The sequence below is a fragment of the Pelmatolapia mariae genome, linkage group LG6 (assembly GCF_036321145.2).
Source record: "Pelmatolapia mariae isolate MD_Pm_ZW linkage group LG6, Pm_UMD_F_2, whole genome shotgun sequence".
In the NCBI taxonomy this organism is placed as follows: domain Eukaryota; kingdom Metazoa; phylum Chordata; class Actinopteri; order Cichliformes; family Cichlidae; genus Pelmatolapia; species Pelmatolapia mariae.
The window spans coordinates 23577476-23597377 of NC_086232.1; the positions used below are offsets into that span (position 1 = coordinate 23577476).

At 41.6% G+C, this 19902-nt stretch overlaps 1 protein-coding gene across 2 annotated transcripts; it reads right to left on the reverse strand.

Annotated features, from left to right (window-relative positions):
* Positions 1-950: 950 nt before the first annotated feature.
* On the reverse strand, positions 951-17657 carry LOC134629176 (choline transporter-like protein 1). Of its 2 annotated transcripts, none has more exons than XM_063476241.1 (16): positions 17432-17657; positions 17090-17176; positions 16175-16317; positions 9492-9628; positions 9275-9371; positions 8887-9056; positions 7267-7356; positions 7019-7161; positions 6653-6839; positions 5289-5457; positions 5031-5187; positions 4832-4915; positions 4606-4743; positions 4191-4427; positions 3410-3484; positions 951-3238 (listed from the first exon to the last, which is right to left on the reverse strand). In XM_063476241.1, the coding sequence occupies exons 1-16, from the start codon at positions 17453-17455 to the stop codon at positions 3218-3220; spliced, it is 1959 nt and encodes a 652-aa protein (XP_063332311.1). In that variant the 5' UTR covers positions 17456-17657; the 3' UTR covers positions 951-3217. The 2 variants fall into 2 exon arrangements, with proteins under 2 accessions (XP_063332311.1, XP_063332312.1); XM_063476242.1 differs by having other exon boundaries at positions 955-3238; positions 3357-3484.
* Positions 17658-19902: the final 2245 nt, after the last annotated feature.

The window sequence follows — 19902 nt, forward strand, 5'->3', positions numbered from 1 at the left end:
ACACACACACACACACACACACACACACATATATACACAGCAGGGTCACGTTACTGTGCCTGAGTCAGTGAAAATAACAATGTCCACATCAGAGAGGAGCAATACAAGTTTAATGATTATAAACCATTGACTTTAGGTTTTGAATCAACATCAAGAGGCAAGTAATTATTTCTTGCACTCAATACTGCAGTCAATACTGGGAGCACTGCAGTTTCTTTACTGTAAGCACCTTTTTATTCATGGTGAGTAAAAGTGAAAAACACCAAAAAATAATGCGTGTAAATCATATCAGTCATCATGTCTTCGTATCAGTAAAACCTATCTTCTTAGATCAAGTGAAAAGCGACTGATTTGGATCAATGAACAGAATGACAATTATTCGATAATTCCAAACCAGAAACATCAATAATAAGAAGAAAATCTATCCAGGCTTTTTTCTATCCTGCAACAAAAGGCTTCTGGGAATGGCTCTATACAGAAATCACTTCAGTGTGACTCACCACCGTGCATCGAACTGTTTTCCTCTGGATTCCTGCATTTTATAGAGGTGGACAGCGATGCGCAGAAAGAGCTTTCCCATCAATAACTTCTAACCGCTTAGTGGTTTGATTCTTGGCTGTTCAGCACTCAATTGGAGGAGATGTAATCTATACATCAATAGACTGAGGAGACTAATAAGCAGATTTGTGGCAGGATAGTCTGCTTCCATGGTGATCACAAATATTTCTAATCAACAAAGTGTCATAATTTACCTACGAAGTTAAAAATCTGAGGTAAAAAAAATCTAATTGGCTACTCATTTTAAACTACATTTTGATATTTGAACATGCAGAAATACATAAATTGTAATACAAAATACAATAAATAGTGACACATGATTAGTTACAGATTAGTAACAAATTAAATATGTTTAATTTAAAGTTACTAAATATTTTATCAGGTTATGAGAAATCAAAATATTAATCTTTTTTTTCTCTAAGTGGATCTGAGGACACCTAACACTAACCAATAAATCATTCAAGCAAAAAAAGGCTCCTAACACAAGGTATCAACCAGTGATGAAAACATGTCATATCTCTGTATGGTACGCAGTGTCATCATAAAAAATTAGGAAACTGGACAAGTGGAGGCCAAAGAAGCAGCAGGCCTGAAAACAAATACCTAGAGCAGACGAACAGTATCTGAAAGTCATGTCCTTAAGAAAGTGGGGGCTGACACCAAAGACCTGACACAGGACCTGATGTATCAGGTCAGATGCATCTGACCCTTCAGTTGATCCATCTGCTTGGTTGGTCTCAGTGGAAGGGTGGCTGTCAAGAAGCTGATCTTATGAAGGGAAACAAGGAGAAAAGGCTCAGGTGTGCAAAATTAAACAAGTCTTATGGAGTGATCAATCCAAACTTGATTTGATTGATGACTGATTTGATTCCGTATGTAGAGACAAAGTCATGACAGAGGTGAAACAGTGAGTGTATACTATTTTGTCAAAATCCACTGATTTATGAACGCAGAAAAGAATAGTCAGGGTTTGATCCACACTTTAATACCATCTGGATTGGCAATGGCTTCATTTTCAACACCACAATCCCCAACACACTGTTAAAAAAATAGAAGAAAAGCTCACAGTGGACCACTATCTGTCATGGACTGGCCTGACAGCATGAGATCGTTTTGACAAAGAACAGAGCAAGATGCATCCAACATCCTAAGAAGAATCCATCAAGAAACCTGGAGAACTATTCCTGAAGACATGAGAAGAAATGACAAGAAGCTTGCCTGAGAGTTAAAGGCTATGTTAAAGAACAATCATACGAATACTGGCGTTCAATTTTTTTTTAGAACTGTACAAACCATTTTTCCCTCATATACTGTATTTCTGTGTATATTTGCATATTTGTTTCAATAAATTGCTGCACCTAATTTACATTTTCCTTTTAAAATATGAAAAAATAAGGGGTAGTTCAAGAATTTTTCTCAGCAGTGTAATTTTCCTATATTAGGAGAGTTATGGTAGCGTCTTACACTGTATTTACAACTGAGATGCAATCATTTTAAGAAATTTGCTGCCCTCTGGTGATGAAAGTTAGAAACTTTAAAAGTTAGATTGTTTGGCCCAGATATACCCCTTTGTTAGCGTTTTGCTGTTTTATAGAATACTCTTTAATTGTTGGAACTGCAAGTGTTGAGAACAGAAGGTAAATGAGTAAAACTGTATAATTTGTGTTTTCTTTTAAAGCTCAAATATAAGATTAATAAAAATAAGATCACTTATTTAACACTTGAAGGAACTTGTCACCTTTTTTGTCTGTCTGGAACATTCTTGTACATGAACAGCAAACACCAGGAGTGTTCAAGATCTGGGAACATGAATGTGATAGTCTGACAAGATTTTTTATACACAGATCGATGCTAACTATTCCATAGTACAGAATTTGGACTTACTGTGACAGCTCCCGGTATCTATGAGCATTTTTAAGTGCTATTTCCTAAATGTTTCCCATGATGCCATCTATTGATAACACTCATTTACAACCACAACAAATGAGCTTTCCTCTAAAGGACAAGTTTAAAATTGATCATCTTCATTTGTTACTTCTCTTCACTTGAACTGACTAATTAAGCTGACAATCACAAAGGCTGCCTGCAAGTGATTGTGGCTGAAGAGCTGATCAACATTTGATTTAGTCCTGTGGTTGTACAGATGTGGTCAACAAAAAAACAAACAAATAAATAAATACACACATAAAATAGATAAATAAAACTCTGTTGTGTTATTTTGTTATTGTGTTATTTTGTTATTTATTAAAATGTAATAAGTCACAAACATCATGAACAGTTTATGCATTGTAACATAGTTAGCCACCAGTTTTAAAAGGTACACTCAAACATCCAAATGGTAGCTGTTTTTATCAAACACGTTAAACCATCATATTAGTTAAAATTCCACAAGGGAAACCCACATATGTGAGGGAAAAAAGCCATCCTATTATTAATAACAAAAACATAAACCCAAATAAACATGTTACATTAGAGGCAAACTTTACATTTTCATACAATATTTTTGAAAAATAAACATTAAGAAACATCTTTTGCAAAACTATGTAAAACTTCTGTACAAAGTCAGTTGTTATCCTATCTAGTGGATGTCCCTGCAGTGTGACGCTGGCAACCTCTGAGTTAAAAATTGGAGATGTGGTTTTAGATGTTTGACACAGTATCAAGCTAAAGTCCCACGTGCCTGCAAGAAAAGCAAACAAAAACAATCCACTTTTACATCATCTGGCATGCAAAACCCAAACCTACAGCAGTGGTTAGCTTATTTATTTGTTTTATAGAAAAAGATTTATTCAGCTTACAAAAAAAGTGTTGGATCTTTCTTTCCAGGATTGTAAACAATTTTTCAGCTCACCATGGGCTTCATCTCACGACCACCTCCATCATCTGGCTTTTTCCAACCCATTTTTTTACTGTTTTCAACAAATTCCTGAAAAGGGGAACAAAGAGTTATACAAAAATGATTTAACTCTTAGTTCAAATTAATCTTCTTGCAAGGTTAAAAAGCAAATGAGAAAACATTTGAGCAAACACTGCGACTCAAAGCCAAAAAGTTATAAATTTAAAAGAAAATGTCTAAGAAATCAATATTAGTAATTAGAAGTTTTTCATCTTATTCACATATTCAAGTAAAACAATATAGTAATTTTTAAAAAACACCATGTAGGGTTAGAGGGATTAATTGGCAGGAGAAATGTCTTTCCATGGAGTCCAGGAGTAGAAGGCCAGTTTTGTTTGGGGGGTTGTTAAGTGTTTTGGGCAAACAGTATCTGAACTGCCAATATCAATCAAAGAGACATTAAAAGCTTCTTTTTTTCTTTTTTAGAAAAGTTATTTTGTGGATTGCAATGTTCTCCCCATGCCTTGGTTCTCTCTGGACGCTCCAGCTTCATCCCACAGTCCAAAGACAAACATGTTGGTTTAACTGGTGGGTCTAAATTGGTCGTAGGTGTGAATATAAGCATGATTGGCTACCTGTCTGTTTTAGAGAGACAGAGCAATTGCAACGGTTTGCTATACACCTTAACCTCCTGCCTATTTTGACATGAGCACAGAATGTCTCCAGTCTTCTGTTACTTCATATTCTCAAATAAAATAAAAAAGGACCTCAGATAAAGGACAATCCCTCATCTCACCATTAACGCCTTGTCCATGAAGTACTCTCGCCCAGGGCTGCCGTCATTATACTTTGTGTCCACAGCGAAGCACAGAAATAGGACATCGACCACATTTTCAAACACAGAAAGGAAGCAATGGGCCACCAGGAAGGCAAAGACACAGACGATGAGAAGAGGCAGCACCCACACCGTGTAGTCCCTCTGGTAGTTCAGAGCCAGAACGCCGGCAAAAGCTGTGCAGGAGACGATAAGAATCTGAGAATGAAGACACACAGCTGATTAGAAAACACACACCTCCACAAGTATCAATGTGGGCCAAAAAAGTACGTCTACGCAACGTGGGGGCAGAGCAAACAAGTTATTAAAACACAGACATGTTGACATGTGTTGATAACGTCAGCTTTCAAACTTAGTTATTTGACACATTTGGTACCTTTCCCAAGAAGAGGACAAAGTCGCCGACAGTGTTAATGGCGGCTACTCTGAGCGCGTTCTCCACCAGGATAAGGAAAGCTTCACGAGCTGAGGTGCAAAAACTTGTGCTGTTGATGGCTGTGGCTGTGTAAGCGTTCTGAAATCATTTGACATTGAAATGCACACTGTAAATACTTGGGATAATCTACACACAACATACAGTTCATTAAAATGTGAGTTCTTACTTGATTCAAGTATGCTAAACACTTCTCAAGGCACCACAGACAGCAGACACAGGCTTTCACCATGCAACGGGCACAGGCATTTTCCTATTAAAAAACAGACAAAAACAAAATGCAATCCATGTACAAAGATGTTTGAAAAGTTTTAGAATATGTATTATAATATAATTTAAGAGCTTTAAACATGACTTTTAAAACTCACCTTTCCTTTGAGCTGACTGTGGATGTATGTCAAGATTAGACGAGGGATCTTAACAAGCGTGATGATGAAGGAGCCTTTGGCCAAAGTACCCAGGTGGTAGCGGATAGTACGTGCCATAGAGGAAATGATAGGAGTTGCTGGCATCTGGGACTTGTTCCTTAAGTTAAACAAATACAGAAGAACGTTACAATCAGCAAATGCAGTGTTAAGCATCTGGTGAGATCAAATCCAAACTGCTGTCTGTTACTTCTTTTGTACCTTGTGAAATAGTAGGTGACCACAGCTCCAGCAATAGTCATCTGCTGGAAGGCAAGAATGAACTCACTGATCCAGATGAGACCCACAACGTGATACCACACCAGGAACTGAAGAGGCCCTTGCATTTCATACCCAACCACACCTGTAGAGTTGTTTTTTACTGGTGTTCCTACGAGGGGAAAACAAAAACAAAAACCCAGCATGACTTTCAGTTGCTTCAATAGGAATGTTGTAGTTTTTTCATTCATTTGGCTGCCAGCCAATCACTGGAGTTTATCTGATAAGATGCAGGTTTGATTCAATGATAAAAATGCTAGTAACTACAACAGAAATGAAAGCCACACAGTGATGTCATGAATGTAACAGCCTACTTTACTGTAAAAGACACAAAGCCACTGAGCAGCTGCAATTACAACCACAGGAATTAGATTTTAGCATTAAGAACTGAATTTTGATTAAAGAGCTTGAGCCTATTGGTGGATTATCCCCAACAGAAACATAAGCAATGATTTTGGTAATTGCCAAATAAAACAAATAAACAATTCAAGACTTCACCATTTTACCGCACAGCTACGTTCTTACTTGCTTGTCAAGTGTCACATCATTCTTTCCCTAAATTCCTTACTTCCAGAGCTCCATTTTCTAGAAGATTTAGGAGTCCTAAATTATAAAACTGTTTCCCTCTGATTTATTAAAAACACATTCCACTTAAAAGTTACAAGCAGTATTTAAAATGCCATTTAATACTTTGTAACCACTTTTAAAACATCATTCATAGAGATGTGTCTCATTTCTGCTGGACAGCTATGAACCCATGTGTACCAACTAATGCTCCTTTATTAATGTACACTTACTGAGGATCATTCACAAAACTTTTGTACTCCTAGTTTGACATTACTAGGAGTACAAAAGGCTTTCAGATAAATCCACTGGATTATTTTATTACTCCTTCACAGTATGTTATTTGTCTTGTGTGTGTACTTTTAAATTGTGCAAACTGAAATCAACTGAATTGCTGCTCTTGTGCTGACCTTTCATTTAAATACTATTTCAAAACCAGCTATGAAAAAGAGAATGAGGAGAAGGAAGAAGTGGTTCTTTCTTCGTCCGTTCTCCCACATCACGAGACTGGCACAAGACTCCGAATGTGGGAGTGCAGTCATGCCACAAAACAAAGACAAAATGTCACAAAGCGACAATTAATATTCCGCTTGCTTGAACTCATCTGACGCTAGAAAAAAACTGGCGCATTGCAATGTCAATACACAAACTGAAGCAATACACAATTCTCAATAATGACGAACAGACAAAGTGTAAAAAAACAACATGTAAAACTGTGGTCCCCGATAGGCCTTTCTTCTAACCTGTTGTCCCGAGGAAGAGAAGCACACCAATCCAGTAGATCCAGAAGAGTATGAGGCAAAGGAAAGTCCAGAAAGGCTGCAGGACCAGCAGGGGAAGATGGATGAACACCTTACCCGCCACATGGAACAGGGAGATGGTGAGAGCCACACGCTTCCTCATGAAGAACATCACCAGCAGGAGAACAACCTGAAGCATTTCACAAGTTCAGTGGAGGTGTTCAGTTTGATGATAATTATGATATTTTTCTCTCTAATACCAGCAGAAACATGTTACAATATGCTACATGTATATATTTTAATTCTTCTGAATCACTGCATTTCTTAAACTGTAAGTATATAGCAAAGCATCCACGTATGTGTACATACCGTGAAAATAGTAGCTCCAATGGCATAGAAAAGCAAAGCCTTAACATTATCCGATGCCACTTCTTTTCCAAACACTGACGTGGCGTTACTGTTGAGAGCCTTTCTGTGGTCTACGTAGAACCACCACAGAACGCCCGTCCCACCTGTAAAAGATCATACCCACATAAATGTTGCTTTTTTTTTTTAAAAGCAGATAAACTATAATGTTCTGTTGCTGTGACTCGGAGCGTCGGATTAAAAGATGTTACCTGTGGAGCCGATGATCACCAGAACTGTGAGAATCCACACCAGCACTTGGGAGATGTAACGAATGACGACCATCATGATCAAAGAGAGAACTGCATCAGAGAAATAACAGACGACGTCACGTGAGTACAGAAAACAATGTTAACAAGAGAAATGCCTAAATATCTGCAGCCTAACTAACACGGAAATGCAGCATGTATAGTTTTATAATACAAGAAACTTTTTTTTTGAGTCGTTTGGGATATTGCTGGTCACGGTTCAGACACATGGCATATCAAAAATATTTTTTTCCCTCCATGTTATAAACCATAAACCAAGCATGAGAAAATTAGGTTGAACAAAAACATTTTGTATTTTATCTCTTCTGAAAAAAGACATGACATAATTTTAAAAAAAGCTATTTAACCTAACTAATGAAAACTAGTAATTTTAAAACACAAACCAAACTGAAAGTTAAACTAAATGTAAAACAACATAAACATAGGTTTCGGAGAGTAACGTGAATGAGCTACTGGCTATAGAGGAATAAGGAGCACTGTGATAGTTGGTTATTAGAGGATATTCAAAGCTGTTCCTTTGAATGTTGGCTGCTTTTTGCTCCCTTTTCTTTCTATACTATTTTATATCTGTCAGACTTTGTTATATTTGGCATTTTTCTTTGATTCAACTAAAGAAACAGGAACAAATTGCGTATTTCTGCAACAAGCTGATCGGTGCACCTGTGGCTCATGGGACAGACAGGGTCATCCACAAGTCAGAAGGTCAGTGGTTTTAAAGCTACAGTTAGAAAACTGGTTTTGTATGTGTAGACACAACACTGGAAATCCCTTGAGTTAGGTGCTGTTTTTGCACTGGAATGATTCGTAGGTCAGTTTTAAGCAGCTCAGCAAAAGAAAATATTACTGAAAATGGTCAGGTACAAGAGCTGGAGTGAAAATGTGGGGAAAAAGCAGCCAATGTCCAAAGAAAAGCTTTGAAAAAAAAACCTCCAGAAAGCCTGGAGAACCACTGCTCAAGATCACTTAAAAAATACAAGGAGGTCTGGAAGCAAAATATAAAGAAATTAGGCTTGGCTTAAGACTCAAATGTTAATCACAGCCTTAGCAATGTGGCTACATCCACTCTACATACTATTGCATACCACTGTTTTTCCTTCTGTATCTGTTGTTCTTTTAAATCTGTAAGTTTCACATATTTGTCCAACTGTTACAAAACTATTTGAGGGCTATTTGTCAGGAATTATTATTATTATTATTATCATCATTATTATTGTAGAGAAAGTTGCTCTGAATCACATGAAAAAGTCTGTCCTGTAGCACTGAAAACCAAAACCCCAGAACGAGGCAGATCAAATAACTGAGATGAAAGACGTCTGAAGCTGACATGAGATCAGCTCTGTCTCATAGGGATGAGTTAAAGCAGACCTTAAATTAAAGCTTGCGGGCAGAACTTGAGTGGATACGACGACTGTAACCACTCAAACATTTCCTGTTTTTTCAGGACAAAAATAGCTTCCCTTCCAATGGTTTCCTTCCTACTGAATCCTCGTGAGAAATTCGAGCTGTGCAGAGGGGCAGCAGAAATCATAAAAGCAAATCTCATACTGCAAGCTGGAGTTATACCTAAAGCCAGAATGCAAAGTCCTATGATGATCTCTTTGCTGGCCATCACCCCAGAGATGACACGCTGCAACACAGTGTTGTCGCTGACAAATGTCATAAAAGCTTTGGCGAACTGAGTGTAGCAGCTGATATCCGTAGGAATACAGCGCCGGAAAAGCAGGACAGATTTACTGCAAAGAGCAAAAAGACACAGAACACAGATTTTTATTCATTTCTAGTGACTAGGTCTCCAAGAAATAAATGATAGATTGTGGAAAACCATTTTCTGTTGGTCCTGGAATGTATTTAAGCTAATAAGAGTACAGGACAATTAATTACTTAATTTAAAACTAATGAAAGAACTATATATAGATATATAGATAGATAGATAGACAGATAGATAGATAACCTTGGTGGAACAGGCAGCTTTGGACACTTGGTTGATCTTTCTGATGAATAGCTTGTGTATCTTGTAGGAGTAAGATCATAGGAGCACAGATTCGAGCCTAACAGAAAGAAAAAAATATATCACATGTTCAACTTGGCAAAATGCTTCAACATACAATTATAAGGATGTTGCTGAGCAATCTTTTGTGTAAAATACTTGCACTTCTGCATTTTCTCACCATTATTCAACGCAAACTGCTTTAACTCAGAGTATGTCGTCAGCTCAGTAGATGGACACTTGGAAACACACAAAGCAATGGACTTGATCTTCCTGTTTATTAAGTCAAGGTTGCAAGGATCGAGAAAGAAAACAAACCTAAAAAAGGAAGAAAAATTTGATTTATTGCCCATTTGATACCAAATACTTCCTGCCCTTTACTTCAAAATAACAAAAAAATATCTATCTGTTAAGATGAGGACAGAATTATTAGCCCCACTATGAAATTTTCATTTTTAAAACATTTCCCAGGAGCTGTTCAACAGAGCAATCAATTTTTAAACTACTTTTTTGAACATCCTACTTTCATTTTAGATGTTTAAATTATTTTGCTTTACACATAGGAACAGAATTATTTCACAAAAATGAAACTAACTAACTAACTAAGAAAGTAACTAACTAAGAGTCAAAATGCTAATAGATGCTAATAGTCGGTTGTGTGTCCTTTCCTGCAGATGCTTGTCATAGTTTTCAACACTCTCACACGTCTCCTGAGCAATCGCAGCCCATTCTTCTTTGGCAAATCTTTCAATCCCTCCAGATTTGATGGAGGTAGGACTTCAGTTCATTCCACTGATTTGGAATAGAATAGAATAGAATAATCCTTTAATTGTCCCACAAGGGGAAATTTGGTTGTAACAGCAGCCAGAAAGACACATATACAACAAACAGTACCCAGGACACAGAACAGAAACATACACAATTTTTCTTACATATTTACATTAAGGACAATGGTTACTGGTGGGGGAGGCTGTTACATCTTGCAGGAGGTCTCCTCTCCCCAGGAACTGACTCTGCAGGTGGGGAGAGATATAGGAGAGGTGGAGGAAGAACTCAGCCTGGGTGTCTATTGTCTTGTGTAGTCTGGAAGATAAGTGGATGACGGGGTGGGTGCAGTTTTCTCTGTGGTGGGGTCGGGTGGGCTGCCCCGGGCTCTGTGGGGCCGGGCGGCACTGCTGAACTGGGCCCCGGTCCGGATGGGCCTGGGCCCCCTTTCCCTGGTGGGTTGCAGAGTGTGAGGGTGCCTACTGGGGTCAGCGGGGGAGCTGGCCCCAGGGAGGGGCCACTTGCCCCTCCCTTCCTTCCCTCCCCATCTCCAGCTGCCTCCCTCTTCCCGCTCCACCACAATCACCCACACATGCAGGGCCTTGGGGTAAAGGTGTGTCACCAGGGTGCAGGGGAGGCATCCCCCCCCTCTGTCCCCTTCTGGCTGCCTCTGCCTCAATTTTATCCCACAACTCAGACATTCACATTACTCATACTCTCATAACACATACATATAGGATCTTGGGGGTGGGCACGCTACACGGAATCCAAAAGACCATCAGGGTGTACAACCTCACCCCTGGCGTCGTTGCCCACCTCTCAATTTTAAATACACATATACATTGAGGGCTATCAGGAGGGGCTATGCGCTTACCTGCTGCTCTCTGGCAGGAAGCTCCATGCCCCACTGGGTTTTAAATGCACCTTAGAACACACATGCATCAACACTACATATGAGCGGGCGGAGGGAAGTGTGGAGTCTTCACACACCCCCGTTCTCTGTTGCCTGTTGGGGCAGGAGGGCTGGGAGGAGGAGTTGGCCATCCGATTGGGGTTTGGAATGTGGGGCCTCCCTGCTGCTGCGGAGTCGGGGCGGTCTGCTTCTCTCCACCCCAGGGAAAAGGGTAACACTACCTGGGTCTGGGTGCAGTTTCCCCCTCCAGGGGCAAGGGTACCTAGACCTGGGGTATAGAGTACGCTTGGGGAGTGTGATTGTGTGTACAATGTCTATTAATGTCTGTCTCCACGTTGGGTGAGTGCTGAGTAATTGCATATGAGAGCATGAGGGTGGGAATGGATGTCTGTAACTGTGTGTGCCTGTTTGTTTTTGTCTATATGTCAGGTTGGGTATCAGACGCCACCTCTCTAGGGACATCTCAGGCCCTCCATGGTATGGAGGCCTATCTAACCCCACCACTCCCCCTGCCAGTGGCAGACGCCCTCAGACATCGGTGCATTGGTGGTTCTTTGTATCCGGGGATGGGCGTCCAGGTACCCACCGGCTCACTCCTGGTGGCTGCTTGTCGGGGCCTGGAGCCTGGGGCTCGCTCGGGCCCCTTCGGGGGTGGGGTGCCCTCGGCCTCTCGGCCTGGGGCTGGGTCACTCTGGCCTTCCTGATGAGTTAATCCAACCTCTTCCTCTCAGCTGCCGATAAACAACATACAACGCTGTAAAAAATGACGGATGCCACCACAGAGTCATAGAAGGTCTTTAAAAGCGCTCCCTGTACTCCAAATGACCTCAACCGCCTCAGCAGGTAGAGTCTGCTCTGACCCTTCCTGTACAGAGCATCAGTGTTGTGGCTCCAGTCCAGTTTATTATTCAGGTGAACACCCAGGTACCTATAAGAGTCCACTATCTCAATGTCCACTCCCTGGATGTTCACCGGTGTCAGTGTGGTGGGTCTGCGTCTCCGGAAGTCCACCACCAACTCCTTGGTTTTCCCGGCATTGATCAGCAGGTGGTTCTGCTGACACCAGTCTACAAAGTCCAGAGTCCACTGTCTGTACTCTGAGTCGTCCTCACCTGTGATGAGACCGACTATGGCAGAGTCGTCAGAGAACTTCTGTAGCTGGCAGCGTGGGGAGTTGATGGAGAGTCTGCAGTGTAGAAGGTGAAGAGGAACGGTGCCAGCACAGTTCCCTGTGGGGCCCCCGTACAGCAGACCAGCATATCAGAAACACAGTCCTGTGTCCTCACATACTGTGGGCGTTCTATGAGGTAGTCCAGTATCCACTGGGACATGTGGTGGTCCACTCCCGACAGCTCCAGCTTGTCTCTCAGAAGTCGTGGCTGGATGGTGTTAAAAGCACTGGAGAAATCAAAGAACATGATCCTCACAGTGCTTCAAGGCTTCTCAAGGTGAGTCAGAGCTCGGTGCAGGAGGTAGATGATGGCGTCCTCCACCCCGATGCCAGGCTGGTAAGCAAACTGCAGCGGATCCAATGAAGACCTCACCAGGGGGCGCAGATGGTTTAGAACCAACCTCTCGAGGGTCTTCGTCAGATGTGATGTCAGGGCTACCGGCCTGTAGCTGCTGAGGTCCTTGGGATGGGAGGTCTTTGGTACCAGTACCACACAGGATGTCTTCCACAGCTGTGGTACCTTCCCCAGTGACAGGCTCAGGTTGAACAGATATCCTAAGATGCCACACAGTTCATCTGCGCAGCACCTCAGGAGCCTGGAGCTGATGCCATCTGGACCTGCAGCCTTCCGCACCTTGATCTTGCGAAGCTCGTTCCTCACTTGAAGTGCTGAGATAGAAAGAGTGGATTTTGGGGGAGGGGGGTGTATGTTGGAGTCCACAGAAGCCGGGGGTGGGTGTAATGACTGGGAGCTGGGAGGTGTGAAGCTGAGAGGTGTGAAGTCCTGAGATGAAGGACAGGCAGCCCCTGAAGATGAAGGAGATTGCAGCAGGGGGGACGATGCTGGGGGAGGGGTGGGTGGTTGATCAAACCTATTAAAATATTTATTTAGGTCATTCACCCACCCCAAGTCTCCTGCAGCCTGGGGGGTTGGTTTTTGTCCTGAGATTGTCTTCAGGCTGTTCCAAACCCCTCTGATGTCCTGTTGCAGCTGCTCTTCCATCTTCCTCCTGTAGTTTTCCTTCCCTTGCCTTATCTTCCATTTCAGCTTCTTCTGGACAACTCTCAGCTCCTGTTTGTCTCCAGATCTAAAGACTCTCTTCTTCTCCTTGAGGAGAGCCTTAATTTCATCCATGGCTAGTTGTTAGAAAAACATTGTACCTTTATAATGGGTACGGTGTTGTCCACACAGAAGTTCATGTAATCAGTAATGCAGTCTGTGATGCTGTTGAGGTCATCCTCCAGGGGGCTGCAGAGGTTGTCCCACACAGTAGAACGGAAACAGTCCCTCAGGGCCTCTTCAGTCTCTGCCGACCATTTCCTTACTGTGCGTTTCACAACTGGTTCTCTGTGTACTAGAGGTTTATACACAGGCTGGAGATGAACCAGGTTGTGATCTGAGCCCCCCAGGGGAGGGAGAGGTGATGAACTGTATGCCTCCTTGGTGTTGGCATACAATAAGTCCAATGTTTTATTGTCTCTGGTGTGGCAGGTGACGTACTGGGTGAAGGTGGGGAGAGTGGAGGACAGGGAGATGTGATTAAAGTCCCCAGAGATCAGGAAAAGGGCCTGAGGGTGCTGTGTTTGGAGTCTGCTGATTACAGTGTGCAGGACCTCACAGGCTGCTGCAGCGTCAGCAGAGGGCGGAACATGCACAGCTATCACAATAACGTGTGTAAACTCTCGCGGTACATAGTACGGTCTCATGCTAACCGCTCTCAGCTCAATGTCCTTACAGCATAGCGTCTCTTTGATAGATAAATGCCCAGAGTTACACCATCTATCGTTCACAAACACAGCCAGACCCCCTCCTCTCTTCTTACCACTCTCCGTTGTTCTGTCGGCCCGGATCAGATGAAAACCATCCATGTTTACGTGTGAGTCCGGAGTTAGCGCAGTTAGCCACGACTCTGTGAAGCACATCAGGCTGCACTCCCTGTAGCTCCTCTGATGTCGGGTAAGAGCCGCCAGTTCGTCTACTTTATTGGGGAGAGATCTCACATTCCCCATAATAATAGATGGAATCGCTGGCCAGTACCTCCTAACTTTACTGCGACGCCCGATCCCGGCCCGAGTACCGCGTCTCTTCCTCCTCACCTCGCGGGGGATGTTGGCTTGCTTGGCAGTAGGCAGGGCAGCGGAGGCTCCGAGGGCTAACAGCTGATCCCTGCTGTAAACAATGGGAGGTCGGACCTCCACGCGCTCTCCGGACACAGACGCCGTAAAAAATGTTATAAGAAACACGATTGTCCATAGAATTCTTAGCTCCATTGTGGGGGACAGCAGTCCACAATAGAAAAACAAAAACAAAAAACACAAGAACAACAAAGAAACAACTATTAAAGAGAAAAAAGGACTTGGTCAGGTTGGAGCTGCTGATACTGGCTGCCAGCTCGGAGCGGCGCCGGAAGTAACAAGAATGGGATTAAAGTCAGAGCTTTGTACAGGCTAGTCCATAACTTTCACTTTCGTCTGGAGGTAGTTCTTCATCAGGAGCAACGTACGTTTTGGGTTGTTGTTGTGCTGAAAGACACAGCAACAAACCAGACCCAGTTTTGCCGTTTAACGCTTGGGGTTTTCTTTCAAAATCTTCACATATCCTTCTTTCCTCGGGACTCATTCCAGTTTGACGAGAGTCCCATTCCAGACGCACTTAAAGTATTCCACAGCATTTGGGTTTAATGCCTCTTCCTCCTTTCTCCAAACATAAGCAGAGTTTTTATAACCAAAGAACTCTAGTTTCATCTCATCTGACCAAAGGACGCACTTCTAGTATGCATAATCTTTCACCGGGTTGTCTTTAATGTGCTTCAATCTGGCTTAAAGGCGTCTCTTCTGCAGACGTTTTTCTTGGTCTGCAGCCTTGCAGGCCAGAGTTCTGGAGATTGTCTTCTTTGAGGCTATGATTCCCAACTTGGCCAAGTCATTCAGTGTCTTGGCAGTTGTTCTGGGGTCTTTAGACACAGCTCTCATTGGTTTTCTTTCCAGAGTCTTTGAAAGCTTTTGTTTTCTTACCTTTGCCAGGTTTGTTCAGTACTGTGTGGCTCTCTCTCAATTTCTTGATGATCCTTTTCACTCCAGTTCTTTACACTTGGAAAAACTGTGATAACTCTGTATATCCATCTCCTGCTCCTTTAGTATCAATTCTTCTTCTACAGTCTAAATTGATTTTATTTGTTTTTAGCATATTTTCTCAAGTGCCAGCTCAAATCCTTGGTTAGGTTGTGTACTGTGCATAAATCATGATTTTCTCTTAGAATTTGAGTTTACAAGTTTGCGCTTTATAAAGTTAAAGCACATCATTGCACAGCAATAGTTTGTGCTATACTTCAATAAATAGATGGAGGACTAAATATTGACCGTGGTCATTTTTGTTTTTTTCCTGGCATAACTGTGTTATTGTGTGCAAATACAGATCATTAATGCATTCTAAATAAAACTAGTATGTTTAGAAACGCTATGTTGAAAATCCCTTGGTCTGTTTAAATAACAGGGACTTGGAAAATCTTGAGGCAGGCTAGTAATTTTGTCCTCATCTGTATATCATGTTTGGTTATTACTATGCCAGTTGGGAGTTCTCTGTCTGGTGAGAAAATGAAAGATGGTGACATTTGCTACCCTGTCAGACAGATCCTTCTTTGTAGCAGAAACGCCTTTTATTCAAAGCCTCCATGGGCAATCAGCCCATCAATAAAGCATGACCCATTGTTTCAGTAAAACTTGGCCCACAGGCTGCATGCTGATGGAAAGCTACACCCCAAAATGAGAAATATAATCAAAGACTTCAAAGACAAATCGTGATTTAAAAAAAATCTCATTAACTAAGACTTTCTTTGGGCGAATTATACAAAAAGAAGGTATGCTAATAAACTACACTATTCATCAAGGAATGCAAAGAGCTTAAGCATTAGACTGTTGCAACAAAGGGTCTGCATAGCTGAAAATGATGAGTACAGTGTAAAAACACTCTAAACCTATGCCACATGCAAAGTCATATGTAACCAATCAGACTCACTTGTTTTCCGTCATGTCCCGGCCACTAAGAGGAACTCCCTCAATTTTGGTGTTATTCTTACCACAGGTATTGCCATAGCTGTCATATCCAAAAACAAGTCTGGCGGCACCTCCGGTGGCAATAGGATAGCCACAAATACATGCCTGCAGGTGACACGGATCAAAGATGATATCATCATAAGATTAGTATAGAATTTATTAATGGTACTCCCACATTAAATAAAACTAATCTAATCTGTAATAAATGCTAATGATGGCAAAACTTTATGTTTTTTATTGAAGAATGCTGATTCAACTTTTTGAAAATGTTCTAAATTTACAACAGAGTTTTTTACATATTCAGATCTGAACAACATAGCCACAAAAGTTATACCAGTGAGTGTTTATTAAATGTTAAAAATCCCTCTTACGGCACAGTTCAACAACACCACAAACCTCAGCCTCAAAAGCCATCATCATATTACTGAATCTCAAGCTCACAAAAACTGTTTTTGGCAAACTGGATATACAGCAGTGCTGTTACTGCAAAGGTTAGTAGCTATTTAATGAAAGGCAGCAACTTCACTGCTGTCTAACTCACTAACTGGCCAGCACAACAAAGAAGGGACATGAGATAATGCACTCAGTCGTTAAATGCAGAAGACCTGCAATGAACCCTGCACTCATTAAGTTTCTTACTGAGGTTGCTTTTAGATGAGTTGCTGCTGACCTGTTAAGTATTGGAGAAGTACAATTACACAGCTACACAGCAGGCTCCATAAAGGACCGCGAAGTGTGATCAACACCTCATAAAATAGATTTAGATTAAAAAAAAACAAGGAGACATCACAACTTTCTCAAAGGTAGCATTGGCGTGTGGCTAAAATATCAGGAGAATCAGCCACACGCCTATGCTCTCATTCACCTAAAGACTTACCATGCCAATGCAAAAGAGTGTAAATATGATGAGCCATGGGATATCCGTGCAGCTGTGCTCCTCCAGCGGTTTCCATTCACGTTTACTCTGCCAAGGCATAAATAACAGTTATTCTTAAATTCCGTTTCTGTGGAGAGCGCCCAGAAGTACCTGCCTCACTGCCCTCCCAAAAATCTGCAAACTAGCGACTTCGTTGGTACCAGACGAAGTAACAAAAACAAAGAGCTGCTTCTGCTGCTGAAAGAGTGACGTTAACGCTGCGCACGAGCTGTAAACGAGCTTTGCTGTTCGGCTTTTCAAACTACAAGCGGCCATAGCGCCCTTAGGTTTAGCTTAACTTACCTCTGTGCTCCCGCAACACCCCATCGTCGAACTACGATCACACAACTTCAACAGAAAAAACTTTTAAGTGCCTAAACGTTATTAAATTTCTTAGCTCATTCGGCTCATCTCCAATTCTCTTTAAACACTAATTCACTCTAACCACCTCAATGAAGCAAATTCACGAATTTGTTTGCACAATTTCCCTTCCTTTGGCTAACACCCACTTACGCCCTTCCACTTACAGGTAAACACGGAAGAACAACTTTTCATATGCGACGTTTACGGGCTAGCGGAAATACTCCAAATACGGAGATGGCAATGCAGCAAGGGCAATCGGATGAAAACTTGTCCTTGACGCTTTTGAGCTTTTGCACGACATTTTTGTCGACGAGTCACTACACTTGAACTTGTCCAAGACTCAATTTTCAATTCCTATTTTTTTCCCCATTGGCCCCTTGACCAATCATTCACAGCCATGAATCATGACTCACGAAGCACACTTTCCTGAAAGACCTCTGACTACTTATCCAGGAACACTTGGATCAAGCTGGGAACCCCGGACCTTATAAAATATTATCAGCAACACGTTGATCTAGTAAAACTAACGAATGCTAAATAACAAATAACAAAAAAAATTCCTTAAAAATTTTGATATATTTGCCGCATTGTGCCTGAATGCAGCACATCGGCTTGCACGCCAGCGGCTTGTGTGGAATTTGGCGCCGTTTGCTGGAGTAAAGATGTAACTGCTGTTTGTGGTCGTGATTAATAGTGGGTTGGAAGTAGCTTAATAGGAGCAAATAACGCGTGCTTCTTAGTTGTACAAAATTTATATCTTTAAAATGAGTGCTAAGGCTTAGTGAAGGATAAAATGAAGATTATGCAGATGTGTTTCCGGTCTGGTAAGTGTGCCACGTCTGTGGTTGGTATTTAGCCTCCAAATGTAGTTAATGTTCAGGTGATAAAAATAAGTGATTGACTAATTAAAGCTGTGCTTTGTACAAAAATGAGTGAGCTTGTATAGCACTTGAAACGTTTACTTATCCCACTGCACGTCGTGAGCGCACAGTTTCACTCTGACGGGGAAGGGAGGGAGTAACTGTGCAGCTGGCGAATGGACCTCACAATCTCGCTCGGCTCGGTAATTTGGCTCACTTTTGTGCTCTGAATCAAGCAGCATGTTAACATATGTATGTAACATATTAAGGAAATGCAAAGGTCAGCCCATTAAGACCATCAACTTGTATTTACCTGATTAATTACAGGCAAACACCTGCAGTCCTTCTGTTTGAGTACTCCAGCGCTTGAATTTTGGTCTCAGCTTAAATGTGAGGATAGGGTGTTTGTAGACCTTCTAGCTCATGACTACTCAGATTGAATCACTGTACACTGTACTGGGTTAGCCAAACCCTTACCCTAACCCTTGGACTAAATTAGCATCCCAGAGGCACGCTAATTTAGTCCAAGTAAGGGCAAGGTGTAGTTCAGTAGAGTCTGAGGTGTTTTGTTTCGTAGTCCTGAAAACCTGCCCATTTGTGAGTCATATTTTTGTTTTCTTTGAACTTTTTTGTGTTCTTTGAACTTGCTGTTTATTAAAAATCTTGTCACTGATAACCAAACAGCTTACAATATGCCCAAGTTCACAATAACATAGTTTAATGTATTACCCAAAAGGTTTTAATGTGAAGGTTTGAAGACACGACTTCCAAGTGGACTGAACGCACACAATATCATGATGAAGAAATGCTTTGCTTCTGATTTTGCAATAAACACACTGGGTGGGAGACTGTAAGGAAAAGTAACCGAGTAGGAGTAGTCTTTCTTAAATGACAAATGCAACATTCCTGGGAAGTAAAATTTCACGCACAAAGAGATTTTAGTAACTCTGAAGTCCATATGAAGACACAGGCAAATTTTCCTTCTCAGTATAAATCAGCATATAATAAAAGCAAGCTAATTCAGATCCTGCAGAACACACGAATAGCAGTTTCAAGTGGATGTAAGAGCGCCAGTGCAGATGCAGGGAGGTTTCGCTTGGAACTGAAACACAAACGAACACGGAGCGGAAACATAGCTGCTCAGAGGTCTCGCTCATCATATGATGAAACGACTCCTGGCCCCTCATTTTCTGACTCTTGGCCTGAAGTATTTCCTGCTGATGCTGCTGTGGCAACAGTGTCCAAGGACAACACGTTTTTTCTGGTTCTCAGCTGGATGAATTAATGCCAGTGCTGCATATGTTCAGCAGAATTCTGGGTGGGAGGGTGTAGTACGTCACTAACTTGGACTGCACGGGGTCTGGTCCAGCATGCAGAGTAATTCCTCATGAACAACAAGACCTCAGGATAAATATTCAGTTTCTCACTTTGCAGACACTGTCCAGTTTGGGATTGTGTAAGGAATCCTGCAAGGTTGGTGCTTTTTACCAAGCGTTGATAAATTGCTTACATTTCAAAATGTCTTCCAAGATGAGCCAATTAAATGTAATT

Excerpts from the sequence above, each read along its gene's own strand:
- LOC134629176 (XM_063476241.1), bottom strand. The coding sequence starts at position 17,455 with ATGGGGTGTTGCGGGAGCACAGAG. Across the intron at positions 7,162-7,266 it reads GGTGATCATCGGCTCCACAG|GTGGGACGGGCGTTCTGTGG; the intron begins GTAACATCTTTT and ends GATCTTTTACAG. Across the intron at positions 3,239-3,409 it reads GTCGTGAGATGAAGCCCATG|GCACGTGGGACTTTAGCTTG; the intron begins GTGAGCTGAAAA and ends CTTTTCTTGCAG.